Source organism: Chamaea fasciata, unplaced genomic scaffold (genome assembly GCF_029207755.1).
Source record: "Chamaea fasciata isolate MVZ Bird 193981 ecotype frontalis unplaced genomic scaffold, bChaFas1.0.hap1 SCAF_13, whole genome shotgun sequence".
NCBI lineage: Eukaryota > Metazoa > Chordata > Aves > Passeriformes > Sylviidae > Chamaea > Chamaea fasciata.
In genome coordinates, this window is record NW_027094098.1 from 11,594,453 (window position 1) to 11,613,422 (window position 18,970).

Here is an 18,970-nt window from a genome sequence, read left to right on the forward strand (position 1 = left end):
ACATTTTCTATCAATTTGTCACATAAATTGTGCTGTTTCTGAGGTGGGAAAGAAGTTGTCTGGCAGCTGGAAGTTTCCTTGCTTAGGGCTAGAGGGATAGCAAACTGCAGGAACGTGTTGGGGCACTACACAGCACAAAGCAAAGACCTCCAGCTTCGAGATCAAGTGCAGCAACCCCTGCTGCTCACCTTGTCCAGACCGCCCTGTCTGCCTTAACCTGCAGGAGCAGCTCGCAGCAAGTGCTGCACACAAAAGAGGTTGTGAGGGCTTAGTTTAGGAGTAGAGGAGAAATCTCTCTCTTCCTGGCCTTCCCTCTTGGCTGTGTCATTGTCCCCTCTCCATAGCATCACGAGGCTGATGGAGAGGACCTGCTGAAGGAGGGCTGTCAGTCTGTTCAGCCTGAGCAACTTCTTGCATTTCAACCTCTTTGTTTCATCATGTGGTTGTACGTACATCTGCTTAGTTGCATTTATGATAATGATGAAAAATATCCTGAATGTATTACTCTGCTCATAATTTAACATTGAGAAAAGATGGAGGTAGCAGATAGCACTACAAAGATGTGTTACAGAACCACTCACTCAGCATCGTTTTCGTGTGAGCTCTGTGTGAGCACTCTTGGCCAACTGTTTGATGTCAATGCTCCTGTTACCACCCACAAGCCGTTAAGGTAGTTGATGGTGTGCTGTGCTCTTCTCGAGGGAAGAAATTTCTAATTTATGTGCAAGTCATCGGAAATAAATCAGGTTTAATTGATTTTTGTCTTTTTTCATTCACTGGTTGCAGGTGTTTTACTGCTAATTTCTGGTCATCTGCATTTACTTTGAAAATGTGTTCAACTGGATTATCTGCTTTTTATCTTGTTAATAAAGAAATGGGCTATTCAAAAAGTGATCGTGGCTCTCAGCACTGTCTTGCCAAGTGTTGCATTTCTTGCCAGCAGTTAGGAAGTAGGTATTTGGGAGTTTCCTGAATAAGCATTATACCTTTTTCTCTGTGATTTTAAGAGCAAGTCTGTGATTATATCATTTTACAAAAAAAAAACCAAACAAACAAACAAAAAAAACTTACCAAAATAACTTATAAAAATTGATATTCCTTAAATCTGGTTGGGCCAATGTATTGTTGGCTGCTGTCTTATTCTGTAGATCTGGCTACTGGGTGAATATCCACTGTACGTGGAGGATCCAACGTGCAGAGCTGGGGCACACTGAGTCAGTAGTACCTGCATTTTGGGATCAGTGCATATCTTACCAGTGCCAAAATACCATATAATGTGAGATGCAGCTCATCCAGAAAAGTGGAACATGATAAAGAACATCTCTTGGACCTTGTTCAGCATCACTGAGCGGTTGGTTGGAAGCCCCAGAAGGGGAGCTAAAGGGTTTTGCCTGATGCTGCCTTTGGGCCTCACGATTGCTCTCCACCACTGCCCTACTGACTCAGTCTGCTCTCTTGACAGGTTTTGTGCTGGGAAAAGCACATCTGCCGGAAATGTGTGAATTTGCTAGGGCTCCCAGAACCATTTTACATGATCAAGAGTGCAACTGGGCACCAGGTCCTGGGCAAGTGCCATAGTCGGTGATGTCTCCTAGAAAGATGTCCCTGAGAAGGCGATGTGGTGGGACAGTGCAGCAGGCTTAGCCTTGAAACCTGTCACAACATAGGAATCTTGCTGAAATCCTGTAAAACTCACTGGATTTTAATGCCCAACAGTAATTATGTCGTTCAGTAATCGATCCGATTCTTGCCGTGTGCGGCACGGGTTGCAGGTGTTTTGGTTTGTCACCTGGTTTTCTCATTCGAGGGACATTAGACAGACCGGTGTTTGTGGAACGCAGCACAAGAGTGTTACACAAGCCTGGAGTAACTTCCTTACAACGTGGAGAAAAATGCATTTGCATGATCTCGAGCCCAGGTGCAAGGCTGCAAAACTTGCCAGTCACAAACCACAGAAGCCGGGCTGGAGCTGGAATGGCACTCGGTGATAGTTTGGGCAGGGGGGGAAGGGTCAAAACGACTCCTGTAATGGAAAACAGGGCTGAACCTTCGCGTGGGAGCTGCGGCTCCGTAATTGCCACACTGTGTGATGTTGCCATGGCTGCCCGGGCAGTCCCTGCGTGGTTTCCTGATGTGAGAGCAGGCCGAGGCTGCCGGCAGGCGCAGAGCTGCCCTACGTGTTTGGGGAGCTCAGGCGTGCGCTGGCAAGCCGCGGTGATGGGAGGATCCCTGTGTGGGAGATTGGAGGCTTTGAGCTCAGTCTCTTCCCCATCTCTTCCCTCTCAACAGATCAGAGAACGAGCTGTGATTCTTGCAGGACTTTAAAACACCCTTTTAAAAAAACTTCTTTCTCTCCATTGTGAAGTCCTTCATCCTGCCTTAAGCCGGGGTCGTGCTAGGAGCGAGGCTGCAGTGTGAAATGGGGAATCCTGGGGGCACAAGGAAGGCCTGGGGGGGCTTGCCGGGCCTGGGGGCTCTGGCATGTTTTGATCCGAGAGCCTTTGGCTGCCTTGCCATCTGCATAGCCTGTGAATAGTTTTCTCTGGCACAGACCTTGTTCCTTAGTGTTGCATCATCTCTGGGAGAAAGGCCAGGTCCGGAGCCCCAGCACAAAGGCTTTCTGAAGCCGATGAAGCTTGTTCTGTGTGCGGAGCGTCTCTCTCCTTCCTGTCGTCCTTTCCATAGGATTCCTGAAGCAGCCTCCGTCCGAGAGCCCCCTCGTCAACAGCTGCTTTTTCTCTGCCGCTTCCTGCACACCTGGCTGATGCAACGTCTGCCTTGGAAGCGCTGCTGGAGTCTCCTGTGAAGCCGGGTTGTTTGCCCCGGCGGGGAGTGGCCGGGCAGGCAGCCTTGTCACGTGGGGGCCTTAAATAGATGTATAAAGGACGTACAGCCAGACCTCGAGGCACAGGCAGAGAGTATTTAGTTGGGATTATGCAGAAATCTTTTTTCCGATACTAGGACTGGAGGTTGCAGTCCCACTCCTGGCAACTTGTTAGTGGTTAGCCCTCCACTGGTTGCGAGTTCGGGATGCTGCTCTGTGCCAGTAAATTCTGCTGATTCCCCTTCTATATTCAGCGACTTCCCGTGACTCTGGACTGTGAATTCTCATGGGAACTGTAATTCTCTGGCTTTGGATTTGATCCTAGTTATTGCCCATTATTGCTGAGTTTCCCTCTGACCTTGCATGTGGTACAGGCTTTTCTCTCTGAAATACCTTCAAAATGCAATTTCAAGGTCTTAAGGCTTTTTTTTTTTTTTTGGGGGGGGGGGGTTGTCTGACAAGCTTTTAAATTTAAGGTTTGTCTACTTAGGAAAGTTTAATAATTGCATGGAGAAAACCATTCATGTGAATACTATTGCATCCACAAGCAACAAAATTTAGAACAAGGAAGCACTTTGGTCTGCTAAGATTAAACCAATGTTATTTACATTATTTAAATTAATCTTGAGTCTTACTTGATCCGTAGCCATTTTCTGGTGTAGGCAGGTCTCTTAAAACCTGGAAACATAGGGATATATATGGACAAGGTGTGGTGGACTGAGCAGTGGTGTTTCCAATATTGCTGTTCCTAGTTATCAGCCCCATTGCAGAAATGTATTGCCCCTAGAACAGTGTCCAAAAGGGAATATGTGTTTTACCTGTTTCTGCTTTTAGTCCAGTATCCTTGGCATTGACTGCAGTTGATGAGACATGGCAGTGTTTCCTTCCTGCCACCTGGTTTGGCAAAGACTTAGAGGAGACAGTCGCAGCAGTAACATCAGCTGCCACAGCTGGATTCACTGGAGGTTGGTTGTCAAACTCTTAATCTCAGAGTACCTTTTTGTTTGCATTTTTGTGACATACAGACATTTGACTGTTCTCCTTCACCTCATGGGAAAAGAGAGCAGCAACCTCACAGTATAGGACCCGCATAGCAATTAGGATGTGTTCCCTACGCTGCAGAATAGCCCCATGAAAGTTACAAACTCAAAAGTTTGTGGAACTGGAAGAGAAAAGGGATGTTTTTCCTCTTTCCTATTCCATGTACTTTAGTAATTTTTGTATCTTCAACTGTGGTGCCTTACGTGTAATCCTTTTTTTCTCTTGTATTACTTTGTTTTCCAGAAAATAGTAGAGAAATGGTATTTGCAAAACTAAAATGTAATAAATATATATACTAAATTAAAAATATAATTTTGAGTGCTTCCGTGTTAAAAGAATTTGTCACCTTCACCAGTGACTTGGAATGCTGTGAGACAGAGCCACTGTAAAGCAATGTTTTTAGCTTAGTTAGGGATTCTTTTTGAGTTTATGGGATTTTTTTTCTGATTTTCTCCACTATTTCTGTTATTCTTTTAATTTTATTTTGATGATTTCAAATTTTCATAGTGTTGTGAAGTTTTCTTGCAGGCTTCCTCTGTTTATGACCCTTAAAGTTACGTGGACTTTACTATGATGTTCTTGGTTGGGAGAGTCCTTTTTGCATTACATTGTTGTCATTCCTTTAAAACATCCTCTGTGTCACCTGCTCAGCACACTGTGTGTGCAGACCATGCAAATGCTGCCAGGGCCCTTCTCATCAGCCTGGGGTGCAGGCAAAGTTCCCTGGCATGTGCCTGCCACCTCTACATAAATATACCTCAGAATAATTTGGTCTGCCGTGGATCACTGCCACTCGGTAATTTGCTTCTGCTTTCTAATATGGCATTTTTATGGAATTATCTTTATGTATGACTCTTCAACCAATTTAAAATCGATAGAAATTAAACTTTCCGGTAAGGTTCCGTGATGCAAATTGGATATTTTAAGAAAGTCCAAACAAACCCTTGTCTGACATCTTCACCTCTGGAGCATATTGAACTGTCAAGGATGTGATTGAATTGTCTCAGAGAAGGTATTTCTGGAGGCAAAGTTTTACCTGTCCTTTTTTTTATCTCTTATTAAATTTCTCTTCTATTTTTTTGTTGTAGTATCTGAAATCTGTAATTATTTCCAAAGAAAAACAGGATTTTGTTTTGGTTTGCATAATGTTTTGACTGCTGAAGCAGCAGCAAAGTTTTGAGGTTATTCTTTTTACTTTTCAAAGTAATTTCTGCTGTCTTAGGTCAGTTGCTAAGAGTACTTGACTTTGCATTTTGTAATTTCTCTGCCTGATGGTTCTCTCAGTTGCTCTCTCATCATTTGTAATCCATTAAGGTGTAGTTCACAGAGGAGTTTAACTAAAATTGATGTTTTCTTCATGAGATAAAATGATGGAATCTTGTGGATGGATATGGTGAAAATTGCCTTTAAATGACTTAAACCTAGTTTAATTTTTTTATTAAATTTACTTACTTTCCATCTGTTCCCAAATTCTATCAAAATCAGTTTAACTTTCTTATACCTCAGTTTTAATAATGGCTTACATAGCCTTCACTGAGCAACTTTATCAAGCTGACATTAGCTAAGTAGGTGTATTCATAAACGTGTTGAGGTAGTTGGTAGTGCTTTCATAGAACACTTCAAGAATAATAGGAATTGTTAATATTATTTTGTATCTTGTATGGAACAACTTGACTGATGCATAGGCCCATGGATACCAAAAGTGTTTTAAATCACCCATATCCTAAAAGCAGTAGTCTTGCTATTCCCTGATCTTTGACTCCAGCTCTTGTTGTGAGTGTGGAGAGCAGGAGCAGGTCTCACTGGGTTGTTGCTTTTTGACATTTTACAATTCTAAAATGCTGTTATTCTTGTTCTAAGAGCTTGTTGGTGTTTTGTCAAGGTTCTCTAGACCCCAGAGAGCAAAATGAACTCTGAACCAAACGTGTACATACAAGCAATTCTTTTTGCATATGGTTGCATACATATAAACCAGGGGACAGTTTTCAGAAAGGCCTAAGACAGATAAATCTTTAACCATTGCACTATACTTGTCAATAATTTGGTTATCATGGTATGCATAGCTAGTAATGAATACCAGTGTTGCCTGTTACTTTGTTCCTTTCTGCTGTAGACTAGGACTGAGTTCTCCCAGACCCCGTGGGATACAATTGCTGTATTGCTTTGTCAGCCCACTAGCAGATGATATATAGATCTAATGATAATAGTGAATACTTATATCAATATTTCATTCTTTAAAACTGGCACAGTTGTTTCCTTGCTGCTTAGTGAACCCAGCTTGTTTTCAGAGCAGAGCTAAGCATTTGTACTGGTAGACTGAGGCATGATTCAAGTACTTTCAGCAATTTTTTCACAGTAAGTTGGAGCTAAATGATTTAAGGATTTATCTGCTCTGCCCTTCTGTCTATGTAGATGTCCTTATAGAACAACATGTCTGAAATTCAGGGAATTTGATGCATTTTTTTGACCTGACTATTAAACACAGAAAATCTTGATCTGACTCTGTTTGCGCTAAAGGTGGTTTCCCTTCTGTGAGGATCTGACCTTGACATGAGGTTTATGTGTGTAGAGGCAGTGGTTGATTGGACTCAGGTGGACTGTGCTCATATTGGAGTGGCACTGCCTGGTGAGAGGACTTTTTCAGCATGGTAATGGAAGCTCTTCCTGTTTACATTAGATGTCCCATAGATTTTGGTTATTTTGAAATTTCCAGGGGGAAAGATGAGTGAAGAAGATCTAAGATGCTAACACTTGTTACACTGCTCCACATGCTGAGTGATTTGCGGCTGGTGCAGATGACAGTGCAAGTATGAACTCATCAGACCTTGCAGTCTCTGTCCCAAATGAGGCTGGTGGGAGGGATGCCAAAAAAGGCTGCATGGCAGAGCTGCTGTTACCAGTTTTCCACCAGCGCTGGACTGGCCTGTGGCAGTATGAGGTACAGGAGAAAAAAAAGTGCTTTGAATTTGGTATGACTAGTAATGGCGTGGGAGCTTAAAGATGTGCAACTCTTTACACACAGAGCTCATCCTTCATAGGTGACTTTAGAGGCCCATTGCTGAGCATAGAGAAGATGATGGTGGTTATTGTTCACACACTAGTAATTCTGGGTTGTCAAAAGTCTGGAATCTGTTTCCAGTTTGGGACTTCAATAACTGGAGTTGTTGGGAAGTGTGGGGAGAGGTAAAGGAAGTGCCTATCTGTCCTTTACTGTCTGCAAACAAGAAGTGGTCACCATCAGTGCACATGGAGGTGATTTCCCTGTTCTCCCTGCCCTGGCTCACGTGTTGAAATTTTGCATAATCAGAAAAAGCTTTTGTCAGTTTGTCCATGATATGTTTGTACCAGTGTTAACTTTCTGTCTTTCTTGGCCATGCATGAGACACTGGAGGCAATGGTAAAGTATTTCAGGCTCTCTGTGGATGCAGACTCACAGATGTGCACTGACCCTGCAGAGGAACAGGATGAATCTCTGTCCTCCCCGTTTCGTAACTACTTTGCCCTTGAATCTGTGACTGTGGGAGGGTGCAAGGGACGTGTTCAGTCCCCCCTGAGATTGCACAGCATCACCTGAGTACCACCAAAGGGTGATGGAGTCTGAATTTAGGTAGCGCATGCAGTCTGTGAGGCTGTGCCCAGGGTTTTTTGTCTGCAGGTGAATTTTTCATGACACTCCAAAATACTTTGTAGAGTCTGTCACCAAGTGTTGCCCACCGTGAGTGCTCAGAGATGGCTGTATGACTGGGACACGAGTGAAAACAGGAACAATTGCATCTTGCAGGAGGAAGCTCTGGTGAGCTGTTTGACTCACCATGCTTGATTGTCCCTGTTAGTACAGACTTTTAACATCACAAGTCATAGTTTCCAGCAGTAAATTTTCTGCATCTGCTTTATTTGTACATGGATGGCACTGGCTGTGGAAGTGAGCCAGTGCAGCGCTGCAGCCATTGCATCCTAAACAGAGTTCTGAAAATTAAATTCACTGTTACAGCAGCAGGTGTTGCTTAACCTTAGCTTGGCCAGCTTAGATTTATTACAGTTCCTTCTGTCAATACAGGATGTTACCTGAAATAAATGAATAGCATTCATTCACAGTGTAGCTGAGGCAGCCACTCACAATGGGTCAGTGCCTTGGTGTGTGACCTGCACTGAGTGAGAACTGGGGATCCCAGCTGGGGTGGCTGTGCGCATGGATGCTCATCTGGGCTGTTCTGATCGTGCTGGGGAAGACCAGATATCTTTATACCAGTGTGACTGGTTAAGGAGACTGGTGTGTAGGTGCCAAATGTGGGGGGAAGAAAAAACCTTTAAATGCTGCATTTTCAAAACCAACTAAATATTATCTACCTGTTAGGCCATCAAAATTCCCATTTCCATTTGATTTCAAGAAGAATTGTGTTGTGAGGGAGATAGATTTGTGTTGTGGTCTGAAGCTCATTAGGTTTGAATTAAAACTTTGAATTTTACTAAAACTTCTTCCAGTAGCAGCACAGAGAGCTAGGTGTGACTTCTGTTTTTTTTCCTGTACAGCTGTATTTTTGGGGGTAGAGGTAGGAAAGACCTTGGGGTTTGAATATACAGGAAATTGGCCAGTTAGGTAGGTGAACATTTAAATCTCAAGCCCAGCATTTTGTCAGGCTGATGTTTTGCATGCTAGCAGGCCGAGTTTCATGGGGTCCGGACTGTAACGTAGCCTGGAGGTGATGTGGTCTTGGACAGCACTTGAGGTTGGTCTCAGCAATTCATTTTGAATTGTCACATTGTCGGAGTTGAAAGTACACATAAAATGGTAACACCAAACAGTAAAATCTGAGCATGGGTAATAGTTGGGCAAGTATTGCTCAGTCAACAGAAAAGTGACCCGGAATTTGCCTTGTTTAACCTTTCAGTATGCTATTTCACGTTTCTCCAGTAATCTCCTTCCCAAAAATGGGAGTTATCAGACCGTATCAGTGCAGCAGCATTTGTACAGTGCTGATAGAAGCCAGGTTTCCTATGAGAAGTGGGTGAAAACTTGTCCCAGTTACTCCTGGACTGACCAGGTATCCGGTGACTCTCTAGTCCAGAAGCTGCACCTGAAATCCTCCAGTCCTGCTGAGTCACAGGCAGGCAGGAGGCTGGAATTTGTCCTGATGAAATATCGGGCTGCTGCCAGCTGGGTATGGTCATTGGCAAAAGCATGAGATCGATAGAGGGAAAAACATCTAAACAAGTATTAAGAAAGGCTCCTGGGTGTGGGGAGAAGAGTTTTCCATAGCCCTTAAAGGGAAGGGTGCTTCAGACACTGATAAACTTGTCTTATTTCTTTGAACCTTGTGCTAGAGTTTTATGTGATTTGTTCGAAGCAGGGGTTGATGTCTGTAGCTTTTGGATGTATTTTAGGAGCAGTTTGTCTCATCTTGTATCGGTGTTGAAATCACAACTCTAGTCACAAGCACGAGAAAGGGTAAATAAGACATTTCTGGAAGGTCCTTTTATTTTAATTTTTTTTCCAGAAAACACACTCAAGGACACTGGGCTGTCTTGGGTTGGAACTGCTTGTGAGCTTAGTCCTGCCTGTTTCCTTTTTCATCTCCCACCTTCCCGTGAGACCATTGCTTTGGGGCATAACAGGGAATTGCCACAGACCACTTAGAAATCTTTATATGCTACTTCTGTAATTCACTGTATGCCTGTCATACCGTCTGAAAGATTTTCCATAGGGATGTATGCTGAAGAAGGAAAGTATTTCCTTGTGCCAAGTGGCCTGCCTTTTAAGACAGGAAAAGGCAATATAGCATGTAGCATTTAAACTTTCTGACTCTCACTCTTCATTTGCCCTTATAGCGAGCGTGTGCTTTTGTCTTTCTGGGGGTTCTGTGTATTAAACAATGGCTGGACTGTGGTGTCCAAAGGCAGTTCCCTGTGAGAAATTCACAACCCACAGGAACACTTGGCTCACGGCCTCTCTCTAGCCCAGGAGGGTTTGCTGGCAGAGCCCCGAGATGCCGGGGAGCATGTGACAGCAGGCTGGCCTGTCTGCGCTGCCGGAGCCGGGGAAAGGCAATGGAAAGTATTTAAGGCTGCCCTTAAAGTTCAACGTGCAGAGAAGGTGATTGTCACCATTTTTCTTTGGTTTTGGAGCTACCTTTGCTCAAAGCGTGCAGAAATGTAGTTTCTCTCTGTGTTGGGGGGGCGGGGGGGGGGGCTGGCTTCGTTCTCTCGAGCTGTGTAGAATAATAGCTCCTTTATGCTCATTTGTGTTATTGAGGTTATTTACATAACGAGGAGCTGATCCCGTTTCACCTCCGGCCGCCACCCGACCCTAGGAAGTCGGCGTTTTTCGGCGATTTCTCTCGCGGCCGTAGCAGAGCGCTGCGGTCAGCAGGGAAGGTGGAGCCCGGGCTTCCCCGGCCCGGCCGGCGGCTGCGCCCCGCTGCCGCCGTGCCTCGCCGCGGCTCCCGCACACGGCCAGTGCTCCCGCCGCATTCCCCGCGCCCGGACGTCTGACGTGGCTCTGCCGTGGGGAGGTGTCGGGGGCGGCCCGAGGCCTCACGGAGCCGCCGGTGCCGAGTCCGGCATGGGCCTCGTGGCCCAGCGGAGCCGTCAGTGGCGTGGGAACAGCTGCTCTGCCGCTCACACTCACCTGTGCTGTAGCCTAGCAAATGCACGTACAAACTGATCTACGGGAAGACGGCTCAGCTCGGTCCGCCCTGGCGTTGTCTAGTTGTCCACAGAAATGGGATTTTGCCTGCAGCTTGTTTGGGGAAAAAGTTAGGAAATGCTGGTGGAGGGCTGTTGGTGATAGGTGACAGCTGCTGCTTATATGCAGAAGGAGCTAATAGATTACTTATCTGATAATTAGTCCTAAGTTTACTTGGGGGAGGAGGGGAACTATCATTATCAGCTTTAAGGCAAAGCAGCTCATTGCATGTCAATCCAACACTGTAAAAAACCCCCAAGGTCCCCACCAAATTACGACCATCTACCTCTTCCCTGGCCCTACACATGAAAATGAAGTAAAAATGATGTGGCATGTCACTGATGGAAATCTATTTCTGCTTTTCTTTGCTGTGGAAGCCTTCTTTAGAGGCTTTCAGGGAGACCTCATCCCGTAACGGAGATGCAATGCTTTGTTTCTACCCTGGTAGGTTTCCCCATGTCCGTGACGTGTTGGCCGAGGCTCTGCGGCTCCTCTCCGCCCTCGGAGCGGCCAGTCGCTGCCCTCTGGACTCCGTGATCCCCGACGGGCGTCATGAGCATTGCAATCCCTCTGGGAGTCACCACACCAGATACGTCCTACTCCGACATGGCTGCAGGATCGGAGTGAGTGTTACCCCACGGATGAGGAGAAAGGAGAACGGGAGGGTGCCAGAGGGCTGACCTGGAGTCGGGCTGTAGGATTGGTGCCAGTGCTTTCTCCTCTCGGGAGAAAGGGGCTGCCAGTCCACTGGCTGTATGAGAGATGGGTGTTAACAAATGCAGTGTTACGGAAATTGGTAAGTTTGACAGAGGATATGAGCAAAAGGAGAATTCCAACATTATGAGGCACTCAACCATGGGTTTTGTATCTGTTTGACCAGTAAATCTATACTCGAGTGCAGGCAGTCGTGCGTTTGCTGTACCCAGGGCTTGACGTTGGCACGGTACAAGCCAGCTCCTTTTCCAGCAGCTGTAACATGAGGGATCAGCGTGCTGAACCTTCCTCTCAGTAAGAGCTTATTAGCTCAGACTTTGTACCAGTCTTGTGTGACTGATTTGTGGACACCTTTGGAGTTTGACAGAGATGTGAGGCAGCATCAGCCTGGGTAGGCACCTTTATTTTGTTTCTGCACCTGAGCAGACTCCAAGGAGCACAGCTCAGAGAGCATCCTTTGGAGTCCCCGCCACAGGACCATGTGCTGGGCTCTCACTACAGCTGTATCTCTGAGGCCTGTTGGAGGGGACTTACATTTCTTTTAAAAGACTCTGCTTCTGCAGAGTCAGGAGCATTTCAAAATCAGGAAATACTGCGTTGTGATCTCTTCTTAAAACCCTTGTTAGAATGATGTCAGCTAGGATGAGAGTATGTTTTTGTCAGGGACAAGAGTGAGGACCGAAGTTTATTTCAGTATGCTTCTGCCTCCTGCTTGCCTGCATCCCTCTTTGAAACACGGGCTGTGGTATCTCTTTACAAAGATCTACAAGTGACGTTTTGGAGATAGATTTCTCCCGTGTATTATTTAAAGGTACCTACTGTGCAAATACTTGCATGTCAGGTGGATCAGTGTAGAACAGAAAGTGCTCCAGACTCTTATTAATTTTGATCTGTAAGAGCAGTGGGCTAAGTTGTGAATCATTGTTTTTCCCTTCCATCACACCCTGGTTTGACTATGCATAGAGTTTGACTACACAGTCGTACTCTCTGCAAGACTGCTAACACTCTTTTTTTTGTCTGTCTTGGCACTGGCCCCATTTTAGCCATTCTTCTTCATGATGCTTCATTCCATCCTAAAGCCCACATTTTTACATGTTGTTTTTAAATGGGGAATCAGAATCTAGTAAGTCACTCATCTGCACTGGTTACATGATCCTTCACTTTTCAAGATCTAACATTTAGTATTGCTTGTCACCCTGCTTCTCCCACAGCAGCGCTTCGAAGACTCAACATCCAGGAATTTTAAACTGTTTATGACAGGAGGAAGAGTGCTAAATAGTTTGCTCATGTACTTTGCTTTCAAAGCTGAGCGTGGCAGGGAGAAGAGCCAGACATATCTGCGCATGTGTCCCTTGTAGGATTAAGTATCAAAAAGACTGCCCCTAAACCTTCTGCAAAGCATTTTCTTTCTCCCTTGTAAGAACTTTGTAGGTCCAACTTGAGGCTAGGCTGGGGTGCTTTGAAAAAAGGCATTTGAAGATTTCTGAATTGGCTTCTCTGCCTGTTTTCCAAAAATTGGGAATGCCAGGACTCTGGAAATTCTCCAGGCTTTGCATTGATGCACCGTTACTGCTGAAGTGTCCTTCATGGGTCTGTCCAAAGTTAAGGCTGTCCTTCACTTTGCCTTTGAAGCCTTCTGGTTTGATGCATGAGGTCTGGGGTACCTGAGCTTTGTACCCCTTACAAGGAATTGATTCCAAGATGTGCATCACGAAAGCAGTGGGGAAGGTAAAAGGAAAACTAGCTGATTCTCTTTACAGGCTGAGCTTTAGCATCTTCCCCAGCCTCTGATACAGAGAGGAGGTGAAAAATGGTGTAGGGTGTTCCTGTTCATCTGAGGGTGATGTGGAGGCTGCAGAGTAGTTTTGCTGTGTTAGTCTGACTGCATATTGGAAGGTGTGGAAGCTCCTTGGTGTGCTGCTGCTGAGGAAGCATGGGCCCCAGCGTTGTTGCCCCTGGACACCGTTGCACCAACAGTCCTGAAGTTTTATTGCTAATGCTTGCAGCAGCATTGCTGGTATTCCAGTCTGACTGTGGTTAGGAATGTGGGTGACTTGGACAATGGACGTGTCTGCTGCTTACACTGTTTAGGCTCTTTTCCTTCTAATATTGAAATATTTTCTGAAAGTGTTATTAAACCTGAATGGATTTGACACTGTACCAATCTGAAAGTCCTAAAGGATTGTCACAAAGGCTGGATTATGTGGCAAGCTCTACATGGTACCTTTTATTAAAAAGTATATCCTTTGAGAAAAATCATCTGTATTTCCTGCTTCTGACAGTTTAGCTGGCTATAGTCACATTGAAAACCAACTGAATTTATCATGTCGTGCTAAATCCTGAGCTATGGAAGCGTTGTTTGCATAGGTATAATATCGTCTGCTTTGTGCAGTTCTTGGTACAATAAATTATTGCTCCTTTATGTTGCAAAGACAGATCCACCTTACTCCAGAATAAGCCAGAAGCTCAGAGGTTGGTGCCTTGGAGAATAGATGAGGTTGAGTGGCAGGGTGGGGCAAACTTCAGTGCAGCAGAGATTTCAAGAGCTAATAGGAAGTCCAAAGGGCAAGGGGTTACTCTTCTTGGGTGCTTAAGCACTGCCCTGCGTGTGATTGCTGGCCATTGTTTGATGGTGCCTGGTTCACGCTGACCATGTAGGACCCACTGAGAATCCTGTGAGATCTCACCAGAGCATCAGAGGTCCGAGGTAAAGTTTTCCTTTTCTGTATTTTTCTTAACCTGCTTGCTCAGCTCCATGCTGTAATTTTTATGAAGATTTCATCTGTAGAAGTGATTCAGTAATATTCTGCCGTATTCTTATACAGGCCCTAATACTGATCTGTGCAGAGGTTATCTGACTTGTATCTTCTGCTTGTAACAGAAGACAGCGTGTTTCCTTGGTGGTGTTCTGTCTTTAGCCTCATTATCTAATATCCCCTGCATTGAATTGCAGCTGTCCCTTCTCTGAGTAGAGTTTCTGCAGCTTTCTGCTGAGGATATACCTTTGATTTTTAGCTGTTTTTTTTCACCACCCTGTGGTTGAAGAGTGCATTGAACCTCAGCAGCAGATTTCCTGTTCTGCTCATTGCAGGCTGCTGTATAGAAATCGCAGGGTGAATCTGCTCTGTGGCTGCTGTCTGTCCAGGTCATAGATTTCATTGTCTCTTTGTAACAGGAATCTCCAATTCCTGGTAGTTGCTGTCAGGATAACTGCAGTTTTCATGCAGGCTTTATCACAGGATGTTGGACTCAGTAACAATTGGTATCTGAGGGAGAGAGAAATAAGTGCAGGTGCAGGAAAGCTGCTTAGCTGCAGTTGAAATAAGCTGTTGCAGAGATAAAATGGCAGTACTGTTCAGTACTGAGATTGAGATTAGGCTAGCTGGGTTCAGATATGAATGCTGAACTAGACCAAATTTCCTCAACAATAAGGAAACAGAGCTTCTTACATGCTAATTACCTTTTTAACTTCCCAGACTGAGACCTAGTTTAATGAGCTACATAGGGTGGCCTTTACTCAGTTCCTTCCCTCTGAAAGCAGGTTCATCCTGTACATCCTGCACACATGATGCTTGGTGAAACACATGACACCTACCTCGATTTCATGAAGTTTCTTTGTTTTGAGCTCATGTGTTCCATAGAAAAGAGCAGTGAAATACTGGCACTAAAAAAATGATGTTGTATTGATGGGTTTTACTTCTGGCCCTTTCTGCAGCCCAGAGTCTGTGGAAGCTAGTCCAGCTGTCAGTGAGAAGAATGTGTACTCCAGCCACGGCTATGGGGCCACCCAGAAACACAGCTATCGCGGGCTGCCTTACGCAGTGAGTACTCTCTCTGCAGTGAATCAGCTCTTTACTGTCTACTTTTACTTTTTTCTCCTTGTTCCATAGTTCTTTGCCTATTAAGCCTTAGGAGTTTTGGCTTATTTATTAGGGAACACTAAGTTGGAGCTGAGTTCTGCCGTACATTTTTCATTTCTGTGTTTATTGTTTGTGAAGTCTTGCATATTCTACAGCAAGCTTTATTAGTGTTATAGGCAATAGATTTTTAACTGAATGAAGTATATGAATGAAATGTGAATATATATGAATATATGATATTTTCCTGGTGGTAATTTTATGCCCCATTTGGTTTATTGTGCACTATCTATACTTGTTTCAACTACGCAGATTTTCACATTGTTAACTTAAAATGAGAATCAAGGAGCAGTCAAGAAGAGTGGGAGCATGGCTTGAAGCTGTGGGATGAACAGGGTGTCACAGAATCATTGAGGTTGGAAGGGGCCTCTTGAGATCACATAATCCAACCTCCCTGTTCAAGCTGACTGTGCTTGAGCAGGTTGCTCAAGACCATGTCCAGTTGAGTTTTGAATATCTCAACAGACAGAAACTCTTAGGGAAGCTGGTTCCACCGTTTAGCCACTTATGTCATCTCAGATTGTTAGCAGTACAACAGTTAATGTTGAAATAGCCTGGTTGTTTTCATAGGTTTTGAGTTTAATTCATTGGTGCTGAAGGAAATAATTTACATGTTTCAGAGCTTTAATTGTACCACCTTGGTAGGTTGAGGAATTCAGGCTATTGTTTTACACCAGTTAAATATTAACCTGGGAACTGTGGATTTGGGACTTCAGTTTCTAGGCATCATATCTTCACATTAAAAGCAGTACTGCAAATACTCGTTTTCAGGATCATAATTATGGAGCCCCTCCTCCTCCAACGCCGCCAGCCTCTCCTCCTGTCCAGACCATTATACCTCGTGCAGAACTGAATGGCCTGCACTCGCCTGATGAGGAGAACTCCGGGGATAGCGAGAGCTCCTCAGAAGGAGAATCAATTCCCACTTGGTGCCACTGCAGTGTCTCCCAAGATGGTTTCCTCCTCAAGTGTGAAAAGTGCAGGTAAGCTTTGGTGCAGTGCAGATCTGGGCTGCTCCTTGTGTTGACTGCTCATACCGAACCATGTCACCTTTGGGCTGTGGGACAGACTTCCTTTTGCTAACTGGAGCATTCTTTCCAGTGCTTTACCCAGTATTGACCCTCCTCCTTTGCGTTGTCAGCCTGACAAGTGTTGGTGGCACCAGGAGTGGAGATGAGGATGTTAAATCGATGTTCTTATCATCCTGGGCCCCACTGAGGGCACGCATCTTGTGACATCCTGTTGAATTTCAAGTGACTTTACTCCTACAAACCAGCTTCAATTGTGCATTCTCCTTTGGCAGAGGAATGAGCAGGGGGAAGGTGATCAGACTCCGCCGCCGGAAGCAGGACAACGTGTCAGGTGAGTTTGAGGTTATAATTCTGATAATGGTGACTTTTATTTTCTTTCTTCAAGACCTTTGTCTTTTGGATGCTGTAATCATCTAACTGTGATCAGTGCCAGCTAATGTTCTTTGCCTCCCAACCACTGGGATTTTCTCCTCTCCTTACGCTTCACCTCAGTTAGCTCTAGGGAAAATCAGATTATCTTGTGAACAGAAAAGGAGAATTTTCATCAGTGCCGTTCTGTGACATATCAGAAGTTTGGAACACCTGTTCCCAGTTTGGGTGGGAAAACAGAGGTGGGTATAGTTCTCTCAGGGAAGAGCTATACAGGGGCAACAAGTTGTCTTGATGAAAATGGACATAAGGGTAAGCTGTGCTCTCAGGGATGAGAAGCTGTTGCTCATGAAGCACTTGTCTCTCTAGGCGGGGACAGCAGTGCCACTGAGAGCTGGGATGAAGAACTCTCTCCCTCCACAGTGCTGTACACGGCCACGCAGCACACGCCGACCAGCATCACGCTGACCGTCAACCGCGTCCGCAGGACCAAACCCAAGAAGAGGAAGAGGAGTACAGAAAAGGCTCGTGCTGCTCCAAAGGCCAAAAAGATCAAGGTATGTGGAGTGAGACAAGGTTGCTGCAGTTCCTACCAAATGCTGTGCAGAGTGTTGTTAGGAGCAGGTTGACAAACTGGCAGTAGACGAGAAATTTTTGTCCTGTCAAGAACTGCTCTTTCGGGTGTAATAATGGGACGCCTTGTATTTGTGACCTGCTCGAGTATGTGGTTGTTGGTTTAAAAATTACCTTGCTGGAACTCCACCCTTATTTCCCAATGCTGTCCATTCATGCTCAGTGCTTGGACTCAATTACATATTTTTTCCTTTTGCTGTATTAGGATTTGGGGGAGACAGCTTCCGGCTGTTTGTGGAAAAGGGTCAGTCTGTGGATGGAATGAAAAATGAAGGGAGCATGATACTTTTTAGCATGCTTTGTTGAGGAATTTGGCCTACAGAGCTTCTTGGCACTGTTCTTTGGGGACAGAGAAAGTGCCTGTGTGGAAAACTATGTAGGTAGTGATGAACATTTGTGGAGAGATGACTTTACTGTCTTGTTTGTGAGGGTTTGGGGACTGAAATAATTCCGAATTGCTTGTATTGGAATGCAAGTGTGTGAACAGCTGGTTCTCTCCCATCATCTGCCAACTTTACCATGATTTTCCACAGGTTAGGTTTTCCTTGAAGTTCTTTTGGTAGGCACCGATTAAATAAAATGCTGGGGGCAGGAGGTATGTGAGGTCTGGAGGGGTTATTTTTTTGTTGTGAACCACTTTATTCTGTTGCTGGACCTTTCTTGTATCAAAGCAAGTGGGGTTAGTCACGACAGTTTTGGTTTTGATCTTGACATTTTGACTAAGTGAGGCAAGCTTTTTTAGTTCAGAAATCCTGGCCATCAAGCTTTTCAGCAGTTTCCACTGATTTGCATTGCAGAGTCTCTTTTTGGTCAGGCACATTGTTTCTTGTGTAGGTTTTCCTGTAATTCTTGCCATCTTTTATTAAGGATTGGAGTAAGATTTAGTGTGATTCTGGGATCCTAATTCTTAGGTAATTTCTAATTGTTTTTTCTCTCTCTCCTTGTCTGGGGGACAGGCTTTTCGAGAGGGCTCACGAAAGTCTCTGAGGATGAAGGTGAGTAGAAATTACAACCCTGTGTGATTCTTCACCACCACGGTGGTGGGGTTTTTTTCCCCTTTATTTTGTCCCTCTTTTGGTTTGCCTGGGGAATTTCTGATTGTGGGGCCAGCCTTGTAATAAACTCAAACCTTACAGTGCGCCACAAGGAAGCCTATTCAAAAGGGTATCACAGGAATTGCCCCTTGAACCTTCCATTTGCTTCTGATAGCTTCCAGTCAGATAATGCAATCCAGTTCCAAGAGGTGATTGATTCATGGCACTTGGGAGTGGGGTGTTTGATGTAAGGGAAATAGAACTGGTTGTGGCTGCTCTTCTGTGAGGGCAGTTATTGTTTGATTGCATCAAAGCTATTTCAAGCTTGGACATCAAAGTAGTTCACAGGTTTAATATTGGGAGTCCCTAGCAGTGCTGCCTGCTTCCTCTCCACATCCTCTTACTAGGGATGGATGGGACAATATATTTATCTCTGACTTCCTGCAATAGTGGTAGGTGTGGCCAGTGAATAGGAAGGATATTTGACAAAAAAGTAGACTTGAACTGTGAGCTGCATTTGTTTCTAGACACACAAGAGGTGCCTTAAGGTTTGCTCAGTTTCACCTGACCCCAGCACTGCAGCTGGCAGTGGCTTCTAGCAGGTGGCTCAGAGGAAAGAGGACAATCCTGTGGTGTCCCTATGCACCATCTCCATAGTATGCAAGTGACATGAGAGGGTAAAAATGCATGAAAACTCTTACTGTATTTAATATATATGATTAAAA

The 18,970-nt window shown here is 44.8% G+C and overlaps 1 protein-coding gene across 1 annotated transcript in view; it reads left to right on the forward strand.

The window, feature by feature from the left end:
• SETD5 (SET domain containing 5) overlaps nt 1-18,970 on the forward strand; it is a 66,069-nt gene that overhangs the window by 15,065 nt on the left and 32,034 nt on the right. Inside the window, exons 2-7 of the mRNA XM_066195687.1 lie at nt 10,996-11,170; nt 14,977-15,082; nt 15,950-16,161; nt 16,482-16,540; nt 16,948-17,135; nt 18,168-18,206. Coding sequence (XP_066051784.1) covers nt 11,100-11,170; nt 14,977-15,082; nt 15,950-16,161; nt 16,482-16,540; nt 16,948-17,135; nt 18,168-18,206 — 675 coding nt within the window. The 5' untranslated portion in view covers nt 10,996-11,099. The remainder of the gene's footprint in view (nt 1-10,995; nt 11,171-14,976; nt 15,083-15,949; nt 16,162-16,481; nt 16,541-16,947; nt 17,136-18,167; nt 18,207-18,970) is intronic.